Below are 25,071 nucleotides of genomic sequence, written 5' to 3' on the forward strand. Positions count from 1 at the left end.
CTAAACTGTAAAATCACACATCGCTGTGCAGCAGTTCAGTAACTGTCAATTTTTGGATTGTAGGCTACTCATAATTCCCCAACAATACTCACAAAAATTTAACTTGAGACTTCACTCTCAGACAGAAATCACATCAACTGAATAACTGACAAAATAAGAATGTATATTTTAATTATTATGCATATTTTTATAGTCTTTTTTTGTAATTTATTCTAAATGTCTCAACAGTAATCACTAAACTATCACATAACGTGCCTCACAATAATGCATTTAATTGTAATCTAAAATAATTATTACAATTTCTTTCTTTTTTTTGGAAAAAAATATACTTTATTTACATTTTCTTTATTATTAAGCAAATTCCTTATACTGTAGTTCATCAAATTTGACACACACGGCACAAATGGATGCTACACATTAATCAACTTATTATGTTTAAAGTGTTTTTGTTTTCACAGCATGCAATTGTTTTTGAACAATTAACTTCCCCCTTGTAGTCACAGTTGTAAATCAGGTTTTAAAGACCAGCTCTTCCTGCACTACCGGTCTGTGTGAGGCACTGATTGAACAATCAAGTACACAGACAGACAGGCATACTTACACAACAACCCTTAGTGAATTCTTTACTGTTCTCTATATACATCATATGCTATTTTTTTTTTTTCTTTTTACAGGGAACTGCAGTGCATAAACAAGGTCTTTTATGATTTTGGGACACATTCCTTGTTCGTTAATATTTTACTAGCCAACAGCATTAAAGGCCAGAACACACTCTGATTGAGCTTTCTCACACACTTCCTACTTTGAACATCTCGTGGGTTTGTGAATGTTTAGCACTGTATATATATTATACATTGGTAAGCACATATGTCATAATGCAAATGCTTTTTTGTTCTATTCGTCCTTTCCCAAACTGAAATGTGTCTGAAACTGGTGGTTTTCACAATAGTTCTGCTCTCTTCTGGTGGACATAAGTGGACTGCAGTGCAGAAAGAGACTGGATGCAGGCCTACTCTATGACTCCAGCTTAGAAGTTTCAAAGCACAGTTTATCTTTGTGAGACATTTATGATTAATAATGCAATCCATTAAAACTGTAATTACATCTGGGATTAGACATGATCCACTTCTGGCGCCTACCAGAGATCAATGTAAGACATTACACATAATATACAATATGATGAAATCATTAGGTGGCTTTACTAAAGCATATTCCAGAGCAGTAAGGATAGGTTTATTCAGCAGTATCCACTATAATCTTCCAGCAGGTGTGGTCATTAATAAGGTTCTTAAGTAAAAAATAAAATAGAATGGAACAAACGCAAAAGAGAGAAGGCACAGCAAATAATTTTCATGTTTTTATTTGAGTGTGGTGTTACAGTCAGCAATCGGAGGGAGAGAAAGATTTTGGTGTCTACATCATAATAATCAGCAATAATCTTTCTTAATCTACTGTAAGAGATAATTACACATTTCATCCATGATTTCTAAGTTCTATTTATTTATTTATTGAGAAATTATATTCCCCTTCAATGATTATGTTCACTGACACTGTATAAGCCATCAAAATGATTTACCCAACACAGTAAAAAAAAAATCAACAAAGTAAATGCATAAGCACACAGAGGTAAAAACACATTCACCAAAACACTCACCGAAATAAATACATAAATAAAAATAGAATATCGAAGAAGATACAATGAAACTTTAAACCATCCTAAAAAGTCAATCCTAGCTACTCAATAAGCACACAAACTATTTAATGCAAAGAATAAATGCTTTGAAATTTTTGAACCCCTTTTGTTCCCGGATCATCTAAAACAAAACCAGCAACCCATTAACTTAGTTAATAAATAACCTTGTGAAAACACACTTTAGTAAGAAGATAAGGCCACAAAACCTAACAGACTGGACGATTCACACTGCAGACTTGTGTAGAAATGGCCTTGCAGACATATCGCTGTTTGCATTATATGCTGAAATACTATTGTAGAGTGTTAAGCTAACTAAGCTTATGTTCCATAGCCAAACTGGATCATTTGAGGTTAAGTGTCTTGCTAAATAGCACAGTTGTTTTGGTAACGTTCCTGCATCACCCACACGCTACAACGCTCAAAATAATACAAGACTCCATTCAAATCATGTCCTAGGTTGAAAAGACCTGCCTTTTATAATGTTCATACAGTCATAACAATTGGTTTTAGTGGAAAAGTGCCGGGTATTAAATGGAAAATGCCAAAAATACAAACTAGAAAACAATGCTAGAAACACACACAATTACAAACAGACTTCGTTAGTGTTAGATTTCTGTGTGATGGATGGATTACCGACATATACGCAATGCAGGATAAGCAGTTTTGTTTGTTTACCTTTGTTAGTATTTACACTTGCTAGCACGGTAAAATAGGTTAGCATTTGATCTTTCATTTTTCCTTGTGGTCTGTAACAGATATAGATTATGAAATAGAATATAAAGTGTTAAACACAAAAGACATCCTTCTTTAAATATAAATTTCTAGATATTTTTCTCATTTCTGAACTATAATAATCCAAAACACCATGAATAAAGTCCAAATGTGTGCACTGATTGAACAAATTCACATTGGTTGGGGGGCGAAATGTTCGTCTGAACCCACAAAACGCATTATGAGCATGAAACATGCAAACAAACACATAAGCAGATGAGTTATTATGCAGTTTGCCACAGACCACTGACATACCGAGGTTTAATGCGTGTGTGCTGTTTTATGCTGTTCACTAATATGAAAGTAAAAGCAAAAAAATAGGCAACAGTTTACAATCTACTAATCATGTCAGTGGCAAATTAGTATAACAACTAATAAAGGACTTTTAAACAGCATTTCACTATCTATCTATCTATCTATCTATCTATCTATCTATCTATCTATCTATCTATCTATCTATCTATCTATCTATCTATCTATCTATCTATCTATCTATCTATCTGTCTGTCTGTCTATCTGTCTATCTATCTATCTATCTGTCTGTCTATCTATCTATCTATCTATCTATCTATCTATCTATCTATCTATCTATCTATCTATCTATCTATCTATCTATCTATCTATCTATCTATCTATCTATCTATCTATTGGACTAACAGCACAGCATGCATTCCATGCAGACAATGCTAGTGATTCATACAAAACAATATCCATGCAACAACTAGCCAAGTCAATTCTACAACAAAGGGGCGTTTGATTGGAAAAAGCTTTATTTACAGCTTCACTTGAATGCAAATTATGGTGGACAAGCCGACAGCACCACGTTTGACTCACAGTTTAGGCGAGGGATGTGTGATAAGCAACATTCATTGTACAGCACAGCCACAAAGCAGCATGCATCACCAACCAGCTTCGTGTGACTTAACACACACATGCAGATCTAACCTCTACAACAGCACAACGCTGAACACCACACCGAGAGAAAGAGCCATGCAAAAAACAGCAGGGTATCTAATGCAATCACGAACGGACGGGATCACAGACTGTGGATATTGTGTGCGTGAGGAGGCAAACTGCATTATAATTGCATCTACGGAACATTTCAACAATACGAGGAAATACATAATCATATTACATAATACATGAGCGCGCTCAGACCCAACAATCTTTTTCGTGGCAGTCAAGGACAACACTGATCACTGATTGAAAACACGTTAGCGAGTGAGTTAGTGAGGGAGAGACGATTAAATCGACTAAACGTTGATGCTATAAACAGACACTTTTCATACATTGAAATGGAAAAGTCCACAGAGGAAATATTGATCTGCGTGTGAATGCGTGTGTGCATAAAAACCTACAGATGATTTACACAGAACGTAGAAGGCTCCATAAACCACATACTGTGTTTTTCCAGAATACAACCAAAAAATAACAAACAAATTAAACAAAGAGAAACCAAACATAATGATTCCGAAGGCCAAATTAGTCCCACCCCTTTCCCAAAGCGAGAGACAGCCACGTTATGAAAATCCCGCCCCTCACTTCTTATTCTTGAGCTGATTTGCGAGCCAGTCGAGCCCTTCGTACAGACCGTCGCCGCTGGTCGCGCAGGTCGCTTGTATGTACCAGTTGCGATGGCGGAGCGAATGGAGGCCGAGTTTGTCTGTGATCTCAGCTGCATTCATAGCGTTCGGCAGATCCTGCAGTCAATGAGGAATAAAACATGAGAGCAGATTGGGAAATTGAGTATTTGCTTAGACAGGACCAGATATTTTTATTCTAAAATAAATATACAATTTAGCCACAGAAAAACAGATGATAGATTATGGACTGCACGTTGATGGACATGTTTTCTGTTCATATAAATGTTTTGCTAGTAACCTAAAAATAATAAATATGAACCCAATCTTTTAAATGGTAGTATAAATATTAAAATATTAAATGATTTTTCTGGACATATATTTTGAGATCTGTCAGGTAGTAGGGATGCTTTAATAGAAAAACCACAGTACCTGTTTGTTTGCAAAGACAAGAAGGACAGCATCACGCAGTTCATCTTCTGCGAGCATCCTCATTAACTCCTCCCGCGCCTCGTTAACTCTCTCCCGATCGTTGCTGTCAACCACAAAGATAAGACCTAAGGAAAGAAAAATGAGCAGAGATGAAGAAAAGACTTCATTTAATTCAACAAGCAACTAACATTAGCACAACTCAAAAAATACCCAGATTTAATTCAGCTATGAAATGTTGTGTTTAAAAAGAACATTGTTTCTTTGAGCTATTTTACACTAAGATGTAGATGTACTATTATAGTTCTTAATCAATAGTTATTAATATTTATAAATACTTTATATGTTTTATAAAGAATAGATATTTTTCTATAGTTTTTTGTTTTTCAGTTTTAGTTATATATTAAAACAATAAAGTTAAACTAAATGAAAATGAATAACGTTACCTGGGGAACTAGTCCAATAATAATTATTTTTTAAATTAAATAATAATTTATTTATACATATTTTCTTTTCTTTCCCTTTTTGTTTATTATGTTTACAAGGTGGCTCTGCAGGACCAACCCTGAAAATGCAGTGTGTGCTCACTGAACACAACACAAACTACACAGACGCATCAAATTACAATCATTTGCACAGTCAACTCAATCCAGCTTGTGTTTTAGTGGGAGAAGTGGATTGTATGTGTAACTCACCCTGTGTATTTTGAAAGTAGTGTCTCCAGAGTGGTCTGATTTTATCCTGACCACCCACATCCCACACAGTGAAGCTGATGTTCTTGTACTCCACGGTCTCCACGTTAAAGCCTTAAGACACAAACACAAACTTACACGGTGTGACCCAGAATCACAGAATCTAAACAGTGTATATGTAGGGACACTAGGGAAACTGTAACATTTTAATTTCTTAAGAATAATTGACATGATTCCTAACTTACAGACTTCTACAGATACTGCATACCTGGCAGTTTCTGCTATAAAAAGCATTTATGTATGTCAAAAGTAATAGCAGCATTAAAATATTTAGCTAAATGGAAACTAAAAGTTACAGTGTAAGTCACAACTCAATAATCTTCTCTATTTAATTTCGAAAAAACTGAAATGGAAATGTTCTTCAACTAGCTGTTTCACAAAAGTTAATTATATGATGTAATACATACACATTTATACACTGCGTTTCACACCTTGAATTCCGCCTAAGGATATACAGAATCCTGTATAATAGTATTGTAAGTCAACACAACGATAGAATAAAGTTTTACCAATGGTTGGGATGGTGGTCACGATCTCTCCCAGCTTCAGTTTGTAAAGGATGGTGGTTTTACCAGCAGCATCTAATCCAACCATCAGGATTCTCATCTCTTTCTTCCCTATCAGACTCTTCAGCAGATTGCCAAAAATATTCCCCATGATTCAATGTTTTGCTTCGTCTAGCCAATCACAATCCAGAAAGCTGTGAGTCCTTGGTGTGGAACAATCCACTGAGGTAAAAAAAAAAACTGAAAGCCTTGAGAAACAAGGTTATTTAGCTGAGAAAAAGAATCTAGAGTCTTGGAAAGGGAAAAAGAAATGAGAAAGGAAATGTTATTCTCACTCTCATTAAATGTGCACTCTTATTCAGAAAGGGTCTCTTGACTTAATACAACTTGATAGTATAAGACATTTATAATGTTACAAAAAAAATTATAATTCAAAGTAATGCTGTTCTTTTGAACTTTCTATTCATCAAAGAATCCTGAAAAAATGCATCGCGGATTCCACCAAAATATTAAGAAGAAGAAGAACCATTCTCAACCTTGATAATCATAAAAAATGTTTCATGAAATCAGCATATTAAAAGGATTTTTCAAGAATCTTGTCACATTGAAGACTGAAGCTTTGTCATCCCTAGAATAAATTACATTTAAAAATGATTTCAATAGAAAGCAGTTATTTAAAATTTAAATATTACTGTTTCATTTACTGTTCAATCAAATGTGACCATGGACCACAAAACCAAAAAGTCATATGTGTCAATTTTTCTAAATTGAGATTTATACATCATCTGAAAGCTGAATAAATAAGCTTTCCATTGATGTATGGTTTGGCCGAGATACAACTGTTTGAAAATCTGAAATCTGAAGGTGCAAAAAATCTAAATACTGAGAAAATCGCGTTTGAAGTTGTCCAAATGAACTCTTAGCTATGCATATTACTAATCAAAAATTACATTTTGATATATTTACGTTAGGAAATTTACAAAATATCTTCATGGAATATGATCTTTACCTTTATCCTAATGATTTTTGGCATAAAAGAAAAACCGATAATTCTGATCCATATAATGTTGTTTTGGCTATGGTTTTGTGGTCCAGAGTCACAAACAAGAAAGAGAGACTTTATTCCAAAACAGTAAACAGTAGTGTAGGTATGTATGCATGTACATTAAAAAAGGTACGAAAGCTGTCACTTTTCAAAATTACTTTTTTTTCCCTTTTAGGTGCTAACATTTACTTTTAATAGATACCAATATGTACAAATATGCACCCTTTAAAAAACAAATATGCATCATATTGCAGCAAATGATCTACATAAAGTGTGATTCAGTTGGACTGACCGAATTTAACATGTAAATGATAAGGAGAGCAATCTGATCATTTCAATCAAACATTCTTTCACTCGCTGATTATCAAAGACACATTTAGAAGTTGCAAGCAGATTGAATGAACATGATGCTTTTGGATGCGTATACATTTCTTCTATTCAACAGACTGCTTTATGTGTACAAGCTACATACTGAACTGAAGAAACTATGATCCTGCCATGTCTTCAGGCCATCCAGCAATCTGTTCATCCCTCTCATATCCCGCCTTCACATGAACCCCCACTAGTCATCCCTGAACGTTCCCAGATGGAGTTATCCGAGATGTAGAACACATTCCCCAATAACCGAGTTGTCCTAATTCATGAACTGTCATTGTATAAAGCTTACATTTTGAAATTAAACATGTTTAAGGGAGACTGAAGTTAGTCACACAGTGGCTTTATCAAAGGAACTGTAAGGCTTTGAGACAAATGTCCAAATAAACAAATCTATATTATCTCTATCAGTGTGTCCATATTGTGACAGCTTATAATGCCACAATGCAACTGGGTTACGTTATCACCAAATATCAAAATGTGTTAATTTGTATCTTTCTACTTTTCAAGCCACAGTGAAAATTTTAAATATATTTTGTTTCCTAAATCTTGCCTAATAAGAAGCTGACTTTTAAAGTAGTAATAATGACAGAAGTGTGACAGTTAGCCTTGGTCTCCCCTTTAAAAACAATACAAAAGGTAACAATATTAAAGCTGCATAATGCACATGTAAATGTGTTCATTAAGACAGTGATACGAGAAGGTGTTTGTGATGAATAATAATCTGATCATGACGCTGCGGGGGTCTGACTCCGGCTGAGCTGTCCATGGTGCTGACGCTCGACCCACCTCCAGCAAACCCCTTCCACAAAACACATCACGAGTATCATTTACAACTATTTTTGTAACAGACCTCGTCGTTTTTAAAGGCTTCCTCGTTTCTGAATGACTCTCGTGCAAGAGACCCCAACAATGTAGTCACGAGACATCGAAATACAACTGCGCTAGACGGAGGTCCACGTGATATCTAATAATTAAAAACATGAATATGGCGCTAAATTAATAATATGGATTACTGCTGGAGCTCATAAAGGCCTACGACCCTTTGACGGTGTCGGCGTAGGATACAAAGATCGGAGCTTCTCCGTGAAGAGAGGCGTTTGGCACGAAGCAGATGGATGAAATTGTTCTTATGCAAGATCACTACAATTCATGCAAAAACCAACCAGAATCAATTAAAGCCCGAGCGCAATACGAGCCGTCATTATATCTGAAGAGGCGTAAGACAGCAAGCACATCATCTCTGATACAGATCTTCATTCATTTGGAGAGATAGAGAGACGATACCTGCCTCGCGGAAGGCCTTTCTGTCTCCAGCAGCAATATTAGACGCGCTGTCATATTTCACCAAACGTACAGACAACATTTCAACCCGTCAGAACCACCTCCAAACACTTCATTTTAAAGCAAACACAACAGTTGAACGTATCTGAATTACCTTGCGAGCTGACACCAGCCGATTCTGGACACGGAGAGACAGAGAGAAAATCTCACGAGAGTTTACGCCGACAGCACAGGCTTGGATGGGGATTTCTCGCGATGTTTGGTTTTGCATCTTGAGACTGCCTCCAGTCAGGTCAGGTATCATAGCCAAACAAATGACATGTCAAGGAAATGCTTGACAGTCCTTCAAACTACAACTTCCCTGGAAATTCTTAGCAAATATCTTTGTATTTTTGTATTTTAAGCATAAAATGTGCATTTATTTTTTACCCATTTAGGACTCTCTGAGGAAAACAAAATGGAAAATAAAAAGACACTGTAAGTCTTGAAATGAAACAATAAATAAACTATTAAACTGATGCTTAATATGAAATAGTTTAGTAACTTAAATCACATGGTGTTCTACTTCAGACTTGTTAACGTTAAACTATACCAAAATTAAAACCAGTACAAAATAGAATTACTTATAATTAAATAAACAATTACTAAACTAGTTTTTTTTTAATGTTTTCTTTCAGCTCGTTGCCAAGGCAAGGCATTTCTCATTATCATTTAGTTTAAGCTAAAGAATTAAAATGACCAAACTAAATACATTTAAACTTAATATGAACTAGCCTGCATAAATATATTTTAATAAAAACTAAATAATGATAAATAAAAAAGTACACAAAATGGCCTAAAATTACAATGAAAACAGAAAAATAAAAAGTATAATTCAAAATATTAACAAACATTATAATAGTAGGGATACTTAAATAATATTAACTAATTTATGAAAATTTAATAATAAAAAGAAAACACCCAAATACATATTTTTGGACAAGCTTTTAACTAACAGTATGGTCTGAAACCAGTTTATTTATTTTTTTATTTGGTGGTATTTGTGCAGCTGGTATTTAACTTGTTTTGATTTTAATTTTATTGTAAAGGACTTTGTGACTCCTTAAGGTGCTATATAAATAAATGTTACTTACTAATGATAATAAAAAAACAATAATAAAGAATAAAGCTTGCAAAGACAACATGATAACTCAAATATAACTGAAAGGGATAGTTCTCCCAAAAATGCATTGTTGTCTACAGAGGCTCAGAGAGCTCTCAGATTTGACAAAAAACACCATAATTTGTGTTCTGAAGATGAACGAAGGATCACGGGTTTGGAACGTCATGAGGGTGAGTAATTAATGACAGAAACGGATGAACTCTTTAACAACATAAAAATAAGATGTGAATTCAAAGAATAAAATTATGCTTAGACTATAAACTAGAGGGCAGGTTTATGAAGTATGGTGCAAAAGCATTATATAGATTATAGATTATAATTTATATAATTTGCATTATAAAAAAATATAAAATCTTAAAGCTATAGTGCGTACTTTTCGGATCCTGAAATACTTCATGCTTATTTGCTCATTATTGGTTCAACGTGGCGGGGGCGGGGCTATCTGTTTGGAAGAACAATGGGAGACGGGGAGTTTTCAAGAAACCTGTTTGACAACAGCTATTATTTTTGCAGTTCCGGTTACTGACGCTTGTTTTGCAGAAATTACACACGTTACCTTTAAACAGATCAAGAAAAAAGGATGCAGTAGCGCTTTATTGCTTTTCTCACCCGCGGAATACCACGCGCCCTCTAGCGGGGCAGTTCTCTAACTGCAGCAGCCATGTGGAGAGACTTCTGGGATGCTGGCGGATTATAAGGCGGGGATTCCAGTGACCCAGGTATTGGTCCAGTGCTCGAGGGTCGTCTATAAGCCTGCCGTTATCTCTTCACTATAATAACACATCAGCTTTAACTGGCATCTCTTCTTGTCCGAGTATTTACTGGCTCTCTCCGCGCCGCAGGCTGCAGTGGGGCGACTCTTGTGACGGAAGTCAGACACTTAGAGTAGCTTCTATCCTTTTTTGTGGTTATTGTTGGTGCTGATTTTCTCTTAACGTGAGACACGATGCGAATTCGGACAGGAATCGCCTTGATTTTTCTGGCAGCTTTTGCATTTGTTGCAGCTGAAGACGGAGATAGCAAAGAAAGCGTGATCGAGCAGTTGGTTGTGGACACGTTGGTAAGCTGGGTCAAGTTTTTTTTATTTTTATGAATGACTAGAGTGACTATTGATACAAGAGTCCACGAAGCGGCTCGCCGCATTCGTGCTTTGATGACAGAGGCACATGTATCAATTCTAAATGCATATTCTCTATGTTGCGTCGTTTTTAATACAGTCGATGGTCTGTGCATTTCATTTCCTTACGACGTCCACTCTGTATAATTTCCTCAATATTGTGTTTTTTACCATTTTAGGTGAAGCCAGAGACATGCACGATTACATCCGAGATGGGAGACACGCTTCAAATCCATTACACGGTAATAAACACAACGAGTTGCGCCTTTAGACTCTATTATGCTGTAAAACGAGGCACCTCCCAAATAAATCTCTTGGTATGATTGAATTAAAATGCGTCAAAATGGACTCTTGGGGGGTATTTGCTCATTAAATCGTTCAGTGATGTGGCAGACTAAAGCTGACATCTGGACTCGCCATATCTGACAGAAACTCGAGTTGTAATGCATTACGTGAGAGAGATGAAAAAGATAACTCATTCCTCTTTAGTTCATACAGAACTGAAGCTAATCTTGGAGACATGTTTTTGTTTCGAAATGCATTTATTTTGTAATAGTATTTTAGTTTTAAGCGGAACCAAATGTTGTGGAGGAGGCGGAGCAACACGTCAGCAGTTGAGTCAGTCAGAGCGAGCGTGCGCGCGCGCGGTCATTCTGACTCTATAGGAACATATAAGAGGAGGCCTTGAATAGTTCTTAGATTAGGTCACTGCATCAAAGTATTTTCTAAAAATAAAAAAAATACAATTTTAAACATACTTTTAATTTATTTAACACATGATTACATATTTTGACAACTTGTAATAAAAGTTAGATATAAAAACAAAACAGTAAAATTACAAAAACACAACTAATTTACTAAACATTACAGAATATAAAAACGTATAATGAAATATTTTAATAAATCTATAACAGTATATTAATGATACTATAATAACACTATACACACAAGTGTAAGTTCACACACACACACACACACACACACACACATATATATATATATATATATATATATATAGCAGATAATGTTTAAACTGTAGGCATACTCTCTCAAACATTTTTCATTTTTATTAATAATTTATGATTAATTCAATATTCCATTAAATATATACTACCATTCAAATGTCATACACATATACACAAATATTGTTTTGGTCAACAGAAATTGTAAATAATAAAATGGTTTTAAATTTCAGCATGTAAAACACCTGGTGACAACATGCCCCAACCCGATTATTAAAATACGCCGCCTTTATATATATATATATTTTTTTTTTATAACATTAGTGCTTCCAAAACCTTTAAAAGTCAATCCACAATTCTAGCATCCTGGCAGTGATTTCATTACATTTTATTAATTAAGTTCTAGATGTATTTACAACAAATAATTTGCTGCATCTATGAAAATAAATGAATGCAACTGACCTTCAACACCATTTCTCCTGTCCTGCACAGGGTCGACTGATGGACGGGAAGGTGATTGACACCTCTCTGTCTCGTGAGCCTCTGGTCGTAGAGTTGGGCAAGAGGTCTGTCATCATAGGTATGAGGCTCCACCTCTGCAGTCCATCCCCAAATGATATGTTATATTCATAACAACAGAACTTTTTTAGAGAAAGACTGTTATGATAACTAAGGTCATGCTTTTTTTTTTTTGCAATCCATGGAATAAACAGAAATGATTTGCTGTTTCCACAATTGCACATATCTATAAAACACATTATTTTGCTTGGCAGGCCTAGAGCAAGCCCTGGTCGGATTGTGTGAAGGGTAAGTTGAAGTCAATGCCTGCTTGTCACTTGGCAATCCATGTAGGCAGAGACGGTAAAAGTACAGCGATTGAATTATGTTGAAGAACACTTCAAGAAAAGGTCTGAATCACCCACTTTAAAGTCCGTTTTCAGTCTTTTCTGGCACTGTTTTTGCACAGACAAAAAATCAAAGCCACGATTCCAGCTCACCTCGCGTATGGAAAGAGAGGATACCCTCCAACCATTCCAGGTAGCACAGCCATACATTTAAAGTGGCTTTAAGCTGGTAATAATGATTATTTATTTGAACGGTTAAATGGATAATTCACCCCAAAATGAATAATCTTTCATCGTTTGCTCACATTCATGTTGTTCAGAACCTGTACGACTTTCTATCTTATATAGAACATGAAAACAGTGGTAGGCAAGCAGTTTCTGTTTCCATTGACCTACATTGTATGGACAGAAATGTGAGCTTAAACTGTTTGGTTATCAGTATCTCTCAGAATATCTCCTTTCATGCTCCACAGAAGATAGAAAGTCATACAGGTTCTGGGGGACTCCCTTTAAATCCTGTTGTTTCCTCACAGGGGACAGCACACTTGAGTTTGAGGTGGAGGTGATCTCTCTGTCCCAGCAAACGCCGTGGCAGAAGATAGTTAATGATATCTTGCCTCTTTTGTGCTTGGCACTGGTTCCCACTTTACTGGGTTTAGTGGGTCTCTACCTCTACAACAAAGCACATGCACAACCTCAAGGCAAGAAGAAGAACAAAGACAAGAAAAGCAAGAAGAAATAAGTTTTAAAGCCAAAAAGAATAAAATATTTAAATAAAAAATGCTTCGATTGGTGCTTTCATTTTTTTTTTTTTTTTATTCTCCTATGTAAGTCATTGAACAGATACATTTATCTGGATCCACTTACAATATGTGCCTTAGTTTGTACAGTGACCCCAAAAAGTATTTCTATAGGTATGTTTAGAAGAATTTCAAAGCATTCAAGAATGTATAATTTGGGGGTTTTGTAATTTATGCACACACTGTTTAGCCTAAACATTCTGCCTCAGAAATCATATATTATTCATTACCTGTTTCAATTAAATATACTCCACAATTTAAAATTTGGGAAGATTTTTTAAAAAAGTTTTAGAGTTCCCTTATATTTCTCAAGGCTGAAATATATCATAAATCTGTGAAATATTATTACCATTTAAAAGAACTGATTTCTGAGTGAAATCAGCTAAATATTTGAAACCATGTGTATTAATGTTTATGGGCTAAAATGTCTGCAGCATTGAGTCTGAAATGCAACTCATCCCAGTCAGTCATTTTTGTCTTTACTCCTTGATTAATAATTAACCAGAGTTAGAGATGAATTGCTTTTATTGTATAATTGCTTTATTCCTGATGTAAAAGACATTTGTGGAGAGAATTCATTTATACTGCCTCGGCTTAAAGTCCCTCATGCAAATTTGTGATTAGCGTCTTTATCAATCTTGTCATGTCAATGTGAGTAAAAGAAGAAAGATAACATTCACTCCAGGTCAGTATCTGATAAGAAGTTATCAAAAATGCAGACAAACCTTGCAGCAAATCTATAGAATCAATATTAGAATTTCAAAACACAGAATTACTGCTATTGTTGTTCATTAACATACTGAAATTTGCTGATAAGTATTTCTGCTTTAGAATATTGGAAAACAGGACAAAATGAGGACAAAACTCTCCACATAAATTATGGAATTTTTTGGAATCTTCAATGATTTGGCGCCATCTTTAGGCAATTGAAGGACATTAAAAACCTTACTTTTTTCTCTAGAACTGTCGCAACTGGATGTAACCTACATAAGCTGTGAGGAAAGTGTGCTAAAATCTAAATCACTGAGATCATTGCATTAAATCATTGCATTGCATTAAACAGACTAAATGTTTTGATTTTAATTGCAACCAGAAACACTTCTGCATTACATAATGCATTTTATTCCCTAAAACTGTTTGTGCACAATATTTGCTGCTTCTTGGACCACATAGCGCTTCTGATCGCGTCTCTCAGTGGCAGCGGTGTCCTGAAGAGAAGGAGATAACACCACCAGAAGCTTCTGTTGCCGAAAACTCTCATCAGAAACCGAAACTTCATCCAGATACTGCTTCAGATAGAGCCTCAGTCGTTCATTTTCCTGTAACAGCAGTGTTTTCTCTCGCTTCAGACACAAATGTTCAAGCTGAACCTTGTTGTACCGTTGCCAGAACTTCTCAAGAGGCAAATAGTCAAGCGTTAGCTGGGGACAGAGAACAGGACAAGTCAAAAGTCAATAACTGGCATTAATAGTTCACAGTGTCATTTATATCTAAGTGAAACTTGATATCACTTGAGAAAATTATGTTTTTTTTTAACTATCTGAAATTCATGGGGTTGTGAAAAGCCACAATGCAAGCTGAGTGTGTTTTGAATGAGCTTGAGCTCTGTGCTCATTACCTGAGCAAGTTTCTCAGTCGGCGGCTCCATGGCATTGGCTCTCTCCTTCTTCAGCTCTTCTTCACTCAGTGAGGATGTGTAGAAGGGCAGAACCTTCTCATACTCCGTCTCCATCTTACTACACATCTCAGAGAGACGAATCAACCTTTCACCCTATGAAAGAGAGAGAAATATGATCTCTACTCCAGATTCAACACTACTCCCAATAAATATTTAAAATGCATCCCTGTCTTCTCATGATACAAGAAGCAGTTTCTCCCAGTTTAAGGACTTGAAGGATTTACCTAGACAACAAGTCTTATTTCATGCTTCATCATGTTTTGTGCACAACCCTCTTTTATTCATGTTTGACTTTTTGAAGAAAATTTTTTAAACTGATATAATATTTCTCTTGAGAATTCTGGAAAAATTATATTATATTATATTATATTATATTATATTATATTATATTATATTATATTATATTATATTATATTATATTATATTATATTATATTATATTATATTATATTATATTATATTATATTATATGTGACCATGGACAAGTCACACTTTTATATTTATAGCAATAGGCAACAATACATTCATTGATTTATTTTTTTTAATTTTTTTTGCCAAAAATCATTAGGATATGTTCCATCAAGATATTTTGTACATTTCTAACCAAAAATATATCAAAACTTAATTACTGATTAATAATATGCACTGTTGAGGACTTCATTTTAAAATTTTAAAGGCATTTTTTTTTCACCCTCAGATTCCAGATTTTAAAATATTGTCCTATCCTAACAAACCATAAATCCATGGTGCTCACAGTGTGTGTGTGTGTGTGTTCACTGCTCTGTGTGTGTGCATTTCGGATGGGTTAAATGCAGAGCACAAATTCTGAGTATGGGTCACCATACTTGGCTGAATGTCACGTCACTTTAAGCTTTTATTTAAGGTTATTTTAGTATGTATAAATCTCAATTTCAACTTATCACTCATCACTGGTTCACTGGTTCTGTGGTCTAGGGTCACATGTAATATGATATGATATGATATGATATGATATTACATAGGATAATGGATTAATTGTAAATGATTTTATGATCAATATAATATAATTACAGTATATTAATATTTTTAAATACGTAGCTTTATATTTTTTTTATAATTCTGTTGTTTTGAAATAAAATAGATATTATTATTATAAATGATAATAATAATAATAATAATAATAATAAATGTAATTATATTCTAATTTTCTATGAGGTTTTGATGCCTCACTTGAAACATGTACAAGAAATAAGATGAATGAAAAGATTCATAATTTTTTTTAGCAATATAAAACAGCATTCTACTTCCCTACTGAATGGCTTGAAGGGACAAAGCAGATGTATGGAAAATAAAGAACAGTTTGATGTTGATGATTGTGGAAATATTTTGTGTAAAAACGTGGATGCATAAATGTACCATGGCTACAATCTCTTGCAGTTTTTTAGTAGCATCGCTGCTTTGAATGGTAAGTTTGGTGAGCTGCTTTCTCCGGATGGCTTGGCCCTCAGCGAGGTGGACTCTGAAATGTTGAACTTTCTGGGCGAGCTCTTCACGGCCTGAATGAAGCTGCTGAGCTGTTACTCCGCTTTGACTGGAGCTCAGCTGACAGCGCAGAGCAGAGATAGACTCCTGCAAATGTTTCACATTTTAAATGGCAAATAAAATCATCAAACCTGTGAAACAACACAATTGGAAGTATAGGGGAAAATGCTTCTTCAAAGTAGTCAGCTACTTTGTTGCTGACCTGCAGCTTCTGAATGTGCTTTTTATGCGTGTCAATCTCTTTAGCACTTTGTCCATCCTTGATCTGCAGAGACTCAGTTGCGATGAATCTGTCTTTAGTGGTCTCATTGTAGTGGTGTAAAACCTGCTGAAGTTCCCGCCACAGTTTTTCCACCACCCCTTCCATCTGATCTTTCACTGATTGCTTATCCTCTTTGTTCTGCAGAAACAAAACCAACATCATTGTATTATATTAAACCCATAAAAATGTGTCTTGGTTTGTCAAATATTATACAGATTCTGTATAATATTTGTATTGTTGAGGACTTAATTAGAAAATTTTAAAGGCATATAAATGTATAGAAATATATATATATATATATATATATATATATATATATATATATATATATATATATATATATATATATATATACACACATATGTACACACACATTTGTGTAATCTGCATTTTTATAATCCATTAGGTTAATGCAATTAGGCACTTAACTCTTATTTTATATATATATATATATATATATATATATATATATATATATATAAACCATCTCTTTTTCTTCTTTTCTGTATTTCTCCTCTGTTCCAGCTTGTTTACTAATCTAGTTTTTACTAAACCTATGAATATTGTTGGCACTATGACAATTTTTTTTTGCAATGTTCCTCATTTAAGTTGCTTTGGATAACAGCATCTGGCAAATTAATAAACGTAAACATAATGAAACCAGTACCTGTTTTTTTATTTGATTGCGAGTGCTCTCGTAGTCACGTCTAGCCTCATTGTCAAGATCAGCATAATGCTTTTCCATGGAAAACATCACCTTCTCCAAATACATACTCTCCTGCTGGTGCTCTGAAACAATTTGCTCTCTGAAATATAAGAAATATAGTACAGATGATGCTAACTTTGTTCATTCCTTTGACAGGCATTTTCATGCCCATAAACAGTTAATGTCTAATATATGAAACTCTTTAAAAAATATATATATAAAAAGGGACAGTTCACCCAAAATTTACAATTTGCTTAAAATGTACCCCTCAGGCCACTCAAGAACAGAACAGATTTCATCAGAACAGATTTTTAGCATTACATCTCTTCCTCACCAATGGATCCTCTGCAGTGGATGGGTGCCGTCAGAATGAGAGTACAAAAAACATCACAATAATCCACAAGTAAGTTACTTCACAAGCTGTGTGTTTGTAAGAAACAAAGCCATCGAGACGTTTTTAACTTCCAAACCAGTGAAAAAGTCAGCTTGTCTGAATCAGGCGAGAAATATGCATACCTTTTCACTGGAAGAAGTGTTATTATAGATTATGGACTTATATTTTAGCCAGAAGCAATGGTTTAAAAGTAAAAACTTTAATGATTTCTTTCTTAAGAACACTTATCTTTTCATTTCACAATACGTTAACTGAAGGACTGGAGTTGTGTGGATTGCTTGTAGATTATTTTGATGTTTTTATCAGCTGTTTGGACTCTCATTCTGACCCACTGCAGAGGATCCACTGGATCAGAGGAGATCTGATCCACAAATTTCTCCAGATCTGTTCTGATGCCACATTTTTTATTGACAAAATTAAAACAAAAAATATGTTCATTTTCTACACCCCAACCAATGTTGTCAGGAACTGGAAAACAGACTACATTATATTCAAAATGTTTGTGTGTGTGTATACGTACCTCTCAGTATTATACTCTGAACCAAGTTCTTCTAGATTTGTGGTGAAGTTCAGCTGTAGTTCTGCCAGTCGACTCCTATGGATCTCTAACAGATAGTCCAGGTTCTGCAGATGAGAACTGCGTGCCAGCTCTGACTGCTGCTCCCTCTCAGACAGATCAACCACCAAACTCTGTTTAAAACACAAACACACACACACACACACAAGCTTGCTGCTTATATCCTCTCGTAAAAGTTGTAGCATTCTGATCTTCCTATAAGTTAGAAGCGACAGTCTAGGCTATATTGCATACATTAAAGCTTTGTGAACACATGATATTTTCTTAAATGATGTTGTCACCTTAATGATGTTGTCTTTGTAGTCCAGGACTCTCTCAAAGTTCTGGCTGAGCACTGACATGTCGTTGCGTAGCTCTGCTGTCTTGGTCTGTGTTAAAACAGAGCGCCATAGCTGCCGCAGCTTATGGAGATTCAGTACGCTGTTTCTCTCCTCTTTCTGCAGTTTATCCTAAAAAACAAATCATATGTCAGTGCAGAAATCACTTGCCTCACAGTTCATATATATATAAAAAACACATATAGAGTAAAAAAAAAAAAAATACTCAAATACATTTTGTTGATCTGATGCATAAATATTTATGCATAGATAAAGTTAGGCATAAAATGTAATTTACAAAAGGATTTTACGACAAACAAAATTTGTACATTTCTAAACTAATTTTGTCATCCCGTGTATGTTTTATATGTTATTAGTCACCTTGAGGAAGTGTGTGAGCATGTCCTCTTTCCTCTTGGCCGTCTCGTCCTCAGCTTGAGCCTTCTGCTGCATGTACAGAAGCTTCTCCTCTTCTGTCATCCCCACTAGTTTCCCGCCTCCTTTCTTCCCTGCTTTTTTAGGCATGCTTGCTGTATTTCTGGGGATCACAGATGAAAAAGAGAAGATGCATAACTACACAAAAAACACACTTGCTAAAACCAACAATTTAAGATTACACAATAAGATTCCTCAGTTTGGCCATATAGGCACAAAAACATGTAAAGTATTAATAATCTAATACAAACCATCCGTTTGTTTGTTAACTTTTGTTTGTTAGTTTAATTCACTAGGATTAGACAGTGATTTCAAATGAGGACTTGTATCCTTTCTTCTGAGAGAATGTTTGTCGAGAAACAAACAGTGCCCCAAATATATAAAAATAGATGGATAAATAGCATTTTTAGCAGTGCTAGCGTTATTTCACATCGTCTTACCCTTCGACGTCCACACGCACTTGCTCTGACTGTTGACTGTTTCCTAGCAACCAAAATGAAGGCTTCTGCGCCAATGATACTGCACTGCCATAATCGATCCAGTAGAGCGCGTGCATGTTTCACTTCACAGAAATTAATTTAGTTTAATAATTAGTTTAAAAAGCCTGGACGATTATGAACCTTTCATGAAGTCGTTTTGCTCACGTGGAAAATGTTTATTATTATTATTTTTAATTGATTATTAGTTATACATGCATAAAGGCATTCATATCAAACTAAAGGTAATGCTAGCTGTTAGCAGCAGAGGGAGCTATAGCTTTAAATGTGCGGATGTTCATAGTGTTATATTTTAAATAACTTTAATTACAGCAATAATAGGCTACTGTATGTGCTTGTTTGTCTTTATGAATGTTTAAAAGCTACCCTTGAAAATGGTTTCTGTTTATGTAAATTAACATTAAGTTGTTTTGTTATTAAAAATACATAGCCTAATAAAACAGTTGCATTCCTGGAGTTGAATCATTCTGCTATTTGTGATTGTGTATGTTATCTTTGTACTTAGCCTACATAAAACACAAGCTTACAGTAATTACCTATGATCTTTGTAACCTGTTGTCGCTGCTGATTATAGATAAAAATAGACCGCTGCTTTTAGTCAGTTGACTGACATGCAAAATATGTTATAACAATAATTTGTACTACTTGACTAGCACATTAAACTAACTGCATTTTATGTTAATGTGATTAACATAGTTTTGGCAACCTCTGCCATTTTTTTTTTTTTTTTTTACCATAAAACTCACCATAGGCCTCCTGGTACAATTAGATTTTTCAGTTGTTTTGCTTTTAAAATTTTGCATTTTCTTGCTGTCTGCTAAAAAGCGCTGCCAGGATTACAGATGCGTTAAGTTTCTGAACTGTTGAGTTCTAATAAATGGACTTTTGTCTGAGAGTGAGAGCACACATCATCCTGGATTTCATGCGGGCCAGATCTGGGCCAACACTATGCTGCTGTCTGGGATATAAGTTATATTTCTCAATAGGTCAGTTTAGTTTTAGTGACTTTAAGTTATTGATTATTGATCTTATGGTATATAAATAAGCACTTAATTGATTAGTATTTTAAATATTTTAGCTGGGGAAAGATTTATTCCTTTCTTCTTTGTGTCTTGTGTTTAGTCAACAAAAGCATGAGAAGTGCAATTTAATTGAGCACATGAACTGATGAAAAGAAACTTCCCATCTAGTTGTGTCTTAGGTGCCTTTGTTATGTATTTTTCTTTCCTTTTTCTTCCCGTCCCTCTTAAGGGCTTCTCCTGACCAAAGCTTAGAATCTGTTCCTGGTTGAGAGCTATTATCTGCTTAAGCTAGCTGATGTTATAGAGCTGCTGTCTCTTGCTTGGATGGCTGGCCTTTTAACATACTGTTTCACCGTGTGCCATTCTCTCACTTGTCTTCTGTTCTATGTCATATTGCAGATTTAACAGGTTTTTCATTATTTTGTCATCAACAAACCGATATTAGAAGGTGATTGGAATGATTCTACACATTTGGTTATTAGGCTATAATTATACCTCCACATTTGGTAAAAAAAAAATGTGCACGTCATAGCATCAGCTCTCATACATGCCATGCCTCATTATAAAGAAATAAGTCAATTTAACAGGAAAAGGAATGTGAAATGCTACAGTAAAAACCCATAACCTTAAAATGCACGATTCTCAATTTTACAGCGCTTTAAGAACACCACTTTAAAAGATGCTATATAAAATAAATTTGTTGTCAGTTTTATTGTAGAATTGCAGTTTTATTGTAGAATTGCAAAAGTATAATTAAAAAAATGAAGAAAAGAGAAGGAATGAAGAAAAAAAGGAAATTTGTATGTGAGCATGACAGTACCAAGTATGACTTCATGTATGAATGACCTCATAATTTATGGTGATAGACATTAAATCCTTCTGTGAACCATAACATTTTATGTATTAAACATTTTCTGTAATTACTCGTCAGTTATGTATATTTGAATGTTATGTTGTTTATTTAATGTTATTTCATGTTTTGTTTGTGTATAACACTGTGCTCTGTCTTTATGTTATTACTGGTCATACCATGTGATCATAGTTATTATCATCACGTTTTAGAGTAACATTTGAATTAGCTCTAATAGGCTGGCATATTAACATTATATCAATCAAATATATAAATCATTATATACAGCCAACAAAATGCCATATTTAGTTATATGTAGCCTTTTTAGTTATGCTAGTAACATCATTGTTTTTACAGCAAAGTTCTGCTAACTACACAAGTGCAATGTAAAAATAAAATAAAAATAAAAAAGATTAAAGATTCAACTCTTTAAACATTTATTTATTTATTACAAAATGCAGAGATTTAAACAAGTGCACGTGACCTTATAGCACATGAACACCGTGGTCCATTCATTTCCATGATCATATCGCCGCAGCGTACGTCAGATAAGGTTCATGCTGAGCTTTGGTCATTCCTGGTAAAAGCACGTACGATGAAGGAACAGCAGGTCCAGATCCCGGCCAGCCCAGGCAGTTATAGGGCACCATGTGGCCCGGGTTACCCGCAGACGGGTGAGCGTGCGGCGCACCTGCCAGAAGTCCGGGAATCCCGTGAAACGCGGAGAATCCCCCGGGATACCCGAGCATTGAGTAATGTGGGAAAGGTGCAGGGGGTAATTCCGAGATTTTGGAGGTCAGGTCGAGAAACGGATAGGGATTTGTGGACAGTTGGTGAGTAAAAAACGCCCGGGTAGCAGCGGCGACAGACGACTTCTCCGCGCTCAGTGAGTCTGTTTTCAGCGGGTCACTGTCACCCGGATTGTACGTCACATTAAAATGATACCTATCTTTTTTGATCATGTTTTTGGGCTTTCGCCGCGGTCTATATTTGTAATCCGGGTGTTCTTTCATGTGAACGGCTCTGAGGCGTTTGGCCTCGTCAATAAAAGGTCTTTTTTCGGAGTCTGACAGGAGTTTCCATTCACCTCCGAGGCGTTTGCTGATCTCAGAGTTGTGCATCTTCGGGTTGTCCAGTGCCATCTTCCGTCTCTGGGCTCTCGACCACACCATGAAAGCGTTCATGGGGCGTTTAACATGGTCCATAGGCTTTGCCATTTCTGAAGCAGTTTCCTCTGCTGCTCCTTTTCAACTTCAGTCCGCCGGAAAGCAGCCCAAAGTTCCTTTGACGCACAGTTCAGTCAGACCTGGCCGGGCTACCTTTGTAACATGGCACCAATTCAGAATCTGCGCCTAGAAATACGTTTTGACTCTTTTTCAGTGTAACTTGCAAAAATCAGATATTTATCTCTTCAAACAAGTTCCAATGGTTTGAGTTGTTATCCATGGAGGCGCGATGTGTGAGTGAGTCTCTGTAGTGATCTGGGGTTAAATGTTCATCACTGCGTGTATTTGTGCCGCCTGCGCAGAGTTATGAATGAAGTGGGCGTGTCCCTTCGTTCTGAGACCAATGACGTGAGTGTGGGTGTGTCCTGTGAAATCTAGAAACACTATGAGCAGCAGCACTGTGGGACAGTTATCTATCTATCTATCTATCTATCTATCTATCTATCTATCTATCTATCTATCTATCTATCTATCTATCTATCTATCTAATAAATACTCAACAGAGAAGAAGCTGTCACTTTTGTTTTAGTAACTCAGTGCAGTAGGCCGCTTCCATTCCATTTCCCACCGATACTGTCATTGTAAGGCACCCCGACAAGTTCAGTTAACCTGTTCAGTGTGTTTCTCTGTTACTATGTGATTAAAATGCAATCTTTTGAATGGATTTCAATATAAGAGGGTTGCTGGAGAAAGGAAGTGCTTATTAAGAAATCCTACACTCTTTTGTTTCTTTTAATGGTTTATCTTTGCATAAACTTAAATCTCCATAATCAGCTTGTAACCATGGACATAGTATTTGCGGGAAATGTATGTTTTAGCCAGTCAGGCTCTATACCCAAGCCCAAATGCAACTGTAAGAACAGTATTCTGGATTATAATTTTTTTTACAGTGTATATGAATTGTCAACCTGTACTACATTTCCCATAATGAACAGCATGCAACAGAGCACATTGCAAACATTACTGTATCCCACAGTGCAAAGCACTCGACTTGCCATTTTCAGTGTGACAAATGAATGAAGTATTGCCAACAAAGTTTAGCTCACTCTTATACTTTAAACCATTGCTTGATTGGGACAATAAATGAACAATAATTCCTACCATGTTTTCATTCACAGGAAGTGATAAGATTCTTTTGTAACTGCTTTTATGGAGCGGTCCCACCCTGAGAACTGGAAGGTGTCAGTCATGAGTCAGGACCACACCAGAACAATGTCCTCGGGAGTAATTATAGGAACAAATGACTTTTAAAACCGGCTCTGTGTTTAGCCTTCCCTTTATTCTCCTGAAAACATCTCGCAGCGCATCTTGGATTTGCATGAGTGCTCTCGGGTATCTCTCAAAGAGAAGCTTATTTAGCAGAAAGGAAAAGAAAGTCCTTTGGAGAGAGCGGAAGAAAAGAACAATGCGTTAAAAGGAGAAATCCTTTAATTTTCAGCTGGAAGAAGGGCCATTGTACGTTCAGCTCTGCCCTGCCTTCAGTACTTTATCTCCACTGCGCTTTGACAGAAACACCAAAGCTTTTAATGCTTTTAACATTTGTGTTCTAGAGAGTATGTGTGTGTAAGGAATCAGTTATGCACATTCTTTGCTTTTCTAGCAACTTTTGCAACATTGACAAACCAGGACAATTCTACACCAAGAACAAAATGAGGGACTCATACACAGCTATTAAAAAGGTGAAAAAAAACAAGATAATACAATACATTAAATTGATAATTCCATAAAAAAAAAAACAATTCTTTTACAGTTAACTCACCCGCATGCCATTCCAAACCTGAATGGGGTTTTCTTCTGCTGAACACAAAATTAGCTATTTTGAAGAAAGTTGGCAACCGAACGGCTAATGGCACCCATAGACTTCCATAGTATTGTTTTTTGTATTATGGAAGTCAATGTTTGGCTATCGTCTTTTGTGTTCAACAGCTGAAGAAAACTCATACAGGTTTGAAACAACTTGAGGGTGTGTAAATGATGACAGAATATCATTTTGGGGTAAACTATCCCTTTAAGAGCTGGGGTGTAAACTTTTGAACAAAGATGATGATGTGCACCTCCAGCAGGCAACAGTTTGACACTTCTTCTAATCTGATAAAAGATAAAGCAGTCTGCAGTTCTGCTTTACATTTGTGTTTGATGGTGACAGAAAACGAAACAACCTTAAATGAAGTGAAAACATGGAAATAATCAAATAATTAAAGAGAATAATGCCATCATAGATATGAATTAAAATGAACTTTTTAAAGCAGGTATGAAATTTGACTAA

General features: G+C 35.4%; 4 protein-coding genes across 4 annotated transcripts; 1 reads left to right on the top strand and 3 right to left on the bottom strand.

Annotated features, from left to right (window-relative positions):
* Positions 1-1,344: 1,344 nt before the first annotated feature.
* Positions 1,345-8,661, bottom strand: LOC127959669 (ADP-ribosylation factor 3). The gene is made up of 5 exons (XM_052558968.1): positions 8,590-8,661; positions 5,735-6,022; positions 5,169-5,279; positions 4,477-4,601; positions 1,345-4,164 (listed from the first exon to the last, which is right to left on the bottom strand). Exons 2-5 carry the CDS (start codon positions 5,880-5,882, stop codon positions 4,003-4,005), a joined length of 546 nt encoding a protein of 181 aa, XP_052414928.1. The 5' UTR covers positions 5,883-6,022; positions 8,590-8,661; the 3' UTR covers positions 1,345-4,002.
* A 1,588-nt stretch (positions 8,662-10,249) lies between these two features.
* fkbp11 (FKBP prolyl isomerase 11) lies at positions 10,250-13,304 on the top strand. Its single transcript, XM_052558967.1, has 6 exons — positions 10,250-10,657; positions 10,894-10,956; positions 12,169-12,256; positions 12,450-12,483; positions 12,644-12,714; positions 13,055-13,304. The coding sequence occupies exons 1-6, from the start codon at positions 10,544-10,546 to the stop codon at positions 13,261-13,263; spliced, it is 579 nt and encodes a 192-aa protein (XP_052414927.1). The 5' UTR covers positions 10,250-10,543; the 3' UTR covers positions 13,264-13,304.
* Positions 13,305-13,828: 524 nt separating this feature from the next.
* Positions 13,829-20,399, bottom strand: ccdc65 (coiled-coil domain containing 65). Its single transcript, XM_052558948.1, has 9 exons — positions 19,651-20,399; positions 19,157-19,313; positions 18,740-18,907; positions 18,402-18,571; positions 17,449-17,587; positions 16,722-16,919; positions 16,394-16,606; positions 14,940-15,092; positions 13,829-14,742 (listed from the first exon to the last, which is right to left on the bottom strand). The coding sequence occupies exons 1-9, from the start codon at positions 19,764-19,766 to the stop codon at positions 14,449-14,451; spliced, it is 1,608 nt and encodes a 535-aa protein (XP_052414908.1). The 5' UTR covers positions 19,767-20,399; the 3' UTR covers positions 13,829-14,448.
* A 1,591-nt stretch (positions 20,400-21,990) lies between these two features.
* sox21a (SRY-box transcription factor 21a) lies at positions 21,991-23,097 on the bottom strand. The gene has a single exon (XM_052558966.1). It carries the CDS (start codon positions 22,794-22,796, stop codon positions 22,104-22,106), a length of 693 nt encoding a protein of 230 aa, XP_052414926.1. The 5' UTR covers positions 22,797-23,097; the 3' UTR covers positions 21,991-22,103.
* Between the last annotated feature and the right edge of the window lie 1,974 nt (positions 23,098-25,071).

This window comes from Carassius gibelio, chromosome B6 (assembly GCF_023724105.1).
Source record: "Carassius gibelio isolate Cgi1373 ecotype wild population from Czech Republic chromosome B6, carGib1.2-hapl.c, whole genome shotgun sequence".
NCBI classification, from domain to species: domain Eukaryota; kingdom Metazoa; phylum Chordata; class Actinopteri; order Cypriniformes; family Cyprinidae; genus Carassius; species Carassius gibelio.

Excerpts from the sequence above, each read along its gene's own strand:
- LOC127959669 (XM_052558968.1), bottom strand. The coding sequence starts at position 5,882 with ATGGGGAATATTTTTGGCAATCTGCTGAAGAGTCTGATAGGGAAGAAA. Across the intron at positions 4,602-5,168 it reads CTACTTTCAAAATACACAGG|GTCTTATCTTTGTGGTTGAC; the intron begins GTGAGTTACACA and ends TTCTTTCCTTAG. Across the intron at positions 4,165-4,476 it reads TTGTCTTTGCAAACAAACAG|GATCTGCCGAACGCTATGAA; the intron begins GTACTGTGGTTT and ends CATTGACTGCAG.
- fkbp11 (XM_052558967.1), top strand. The coding sequence starts at position 10,544 with ATGCGAATTCGGACAGGAATCGCCTTGATTTTTCTGGCAGCTTTTGCA. Across the intron at positions 10,957-12,168 it reads CGCTTCAAATCCATTACACG|GGTCGACTGATGGACGGGAA; the intron begins GTAATAAACACA and ends TGTCCTGCACAG. Across the intron at positions 12,257-12,449 it reads CAAGAGGTCTGTCATCATAG|GCCTAGAGCAAGCCCTGGTC; the intron begins GTATGAGGCTCC and ends TTTGCTTGGCAG.
- ccdc65 (XM_052558948.1), bottom strand. The coding sequence starts at position 19,766 with ATGCACGCGCTCTACTGGATCGATTATGGCAGTGCAGTATCATTGGCG. Across the intron at positions 16,920-17,448 it reads GCAATCAAATAAAAAAACAG|AACAAAGAGGATAAGCAATC; the intron begins GTACTGGTTTCA and ends TTGTTTCTGCAG. Across the intron at positions 15,093-16,393 it reads TGCAAGAGATTGTAGCCATG|GGTGAAAGGTTGATTCGTCT; the intron begins GTACATTTATGC and ends TCTCTTTCATAG.
- sox21a (XM_052558966.1), bottom strand. The coding sequence starts at position 22,796 with ATGGCAAAGCCTATGGACCATGTTAAACGCCCCATGAACGCTTTCATG.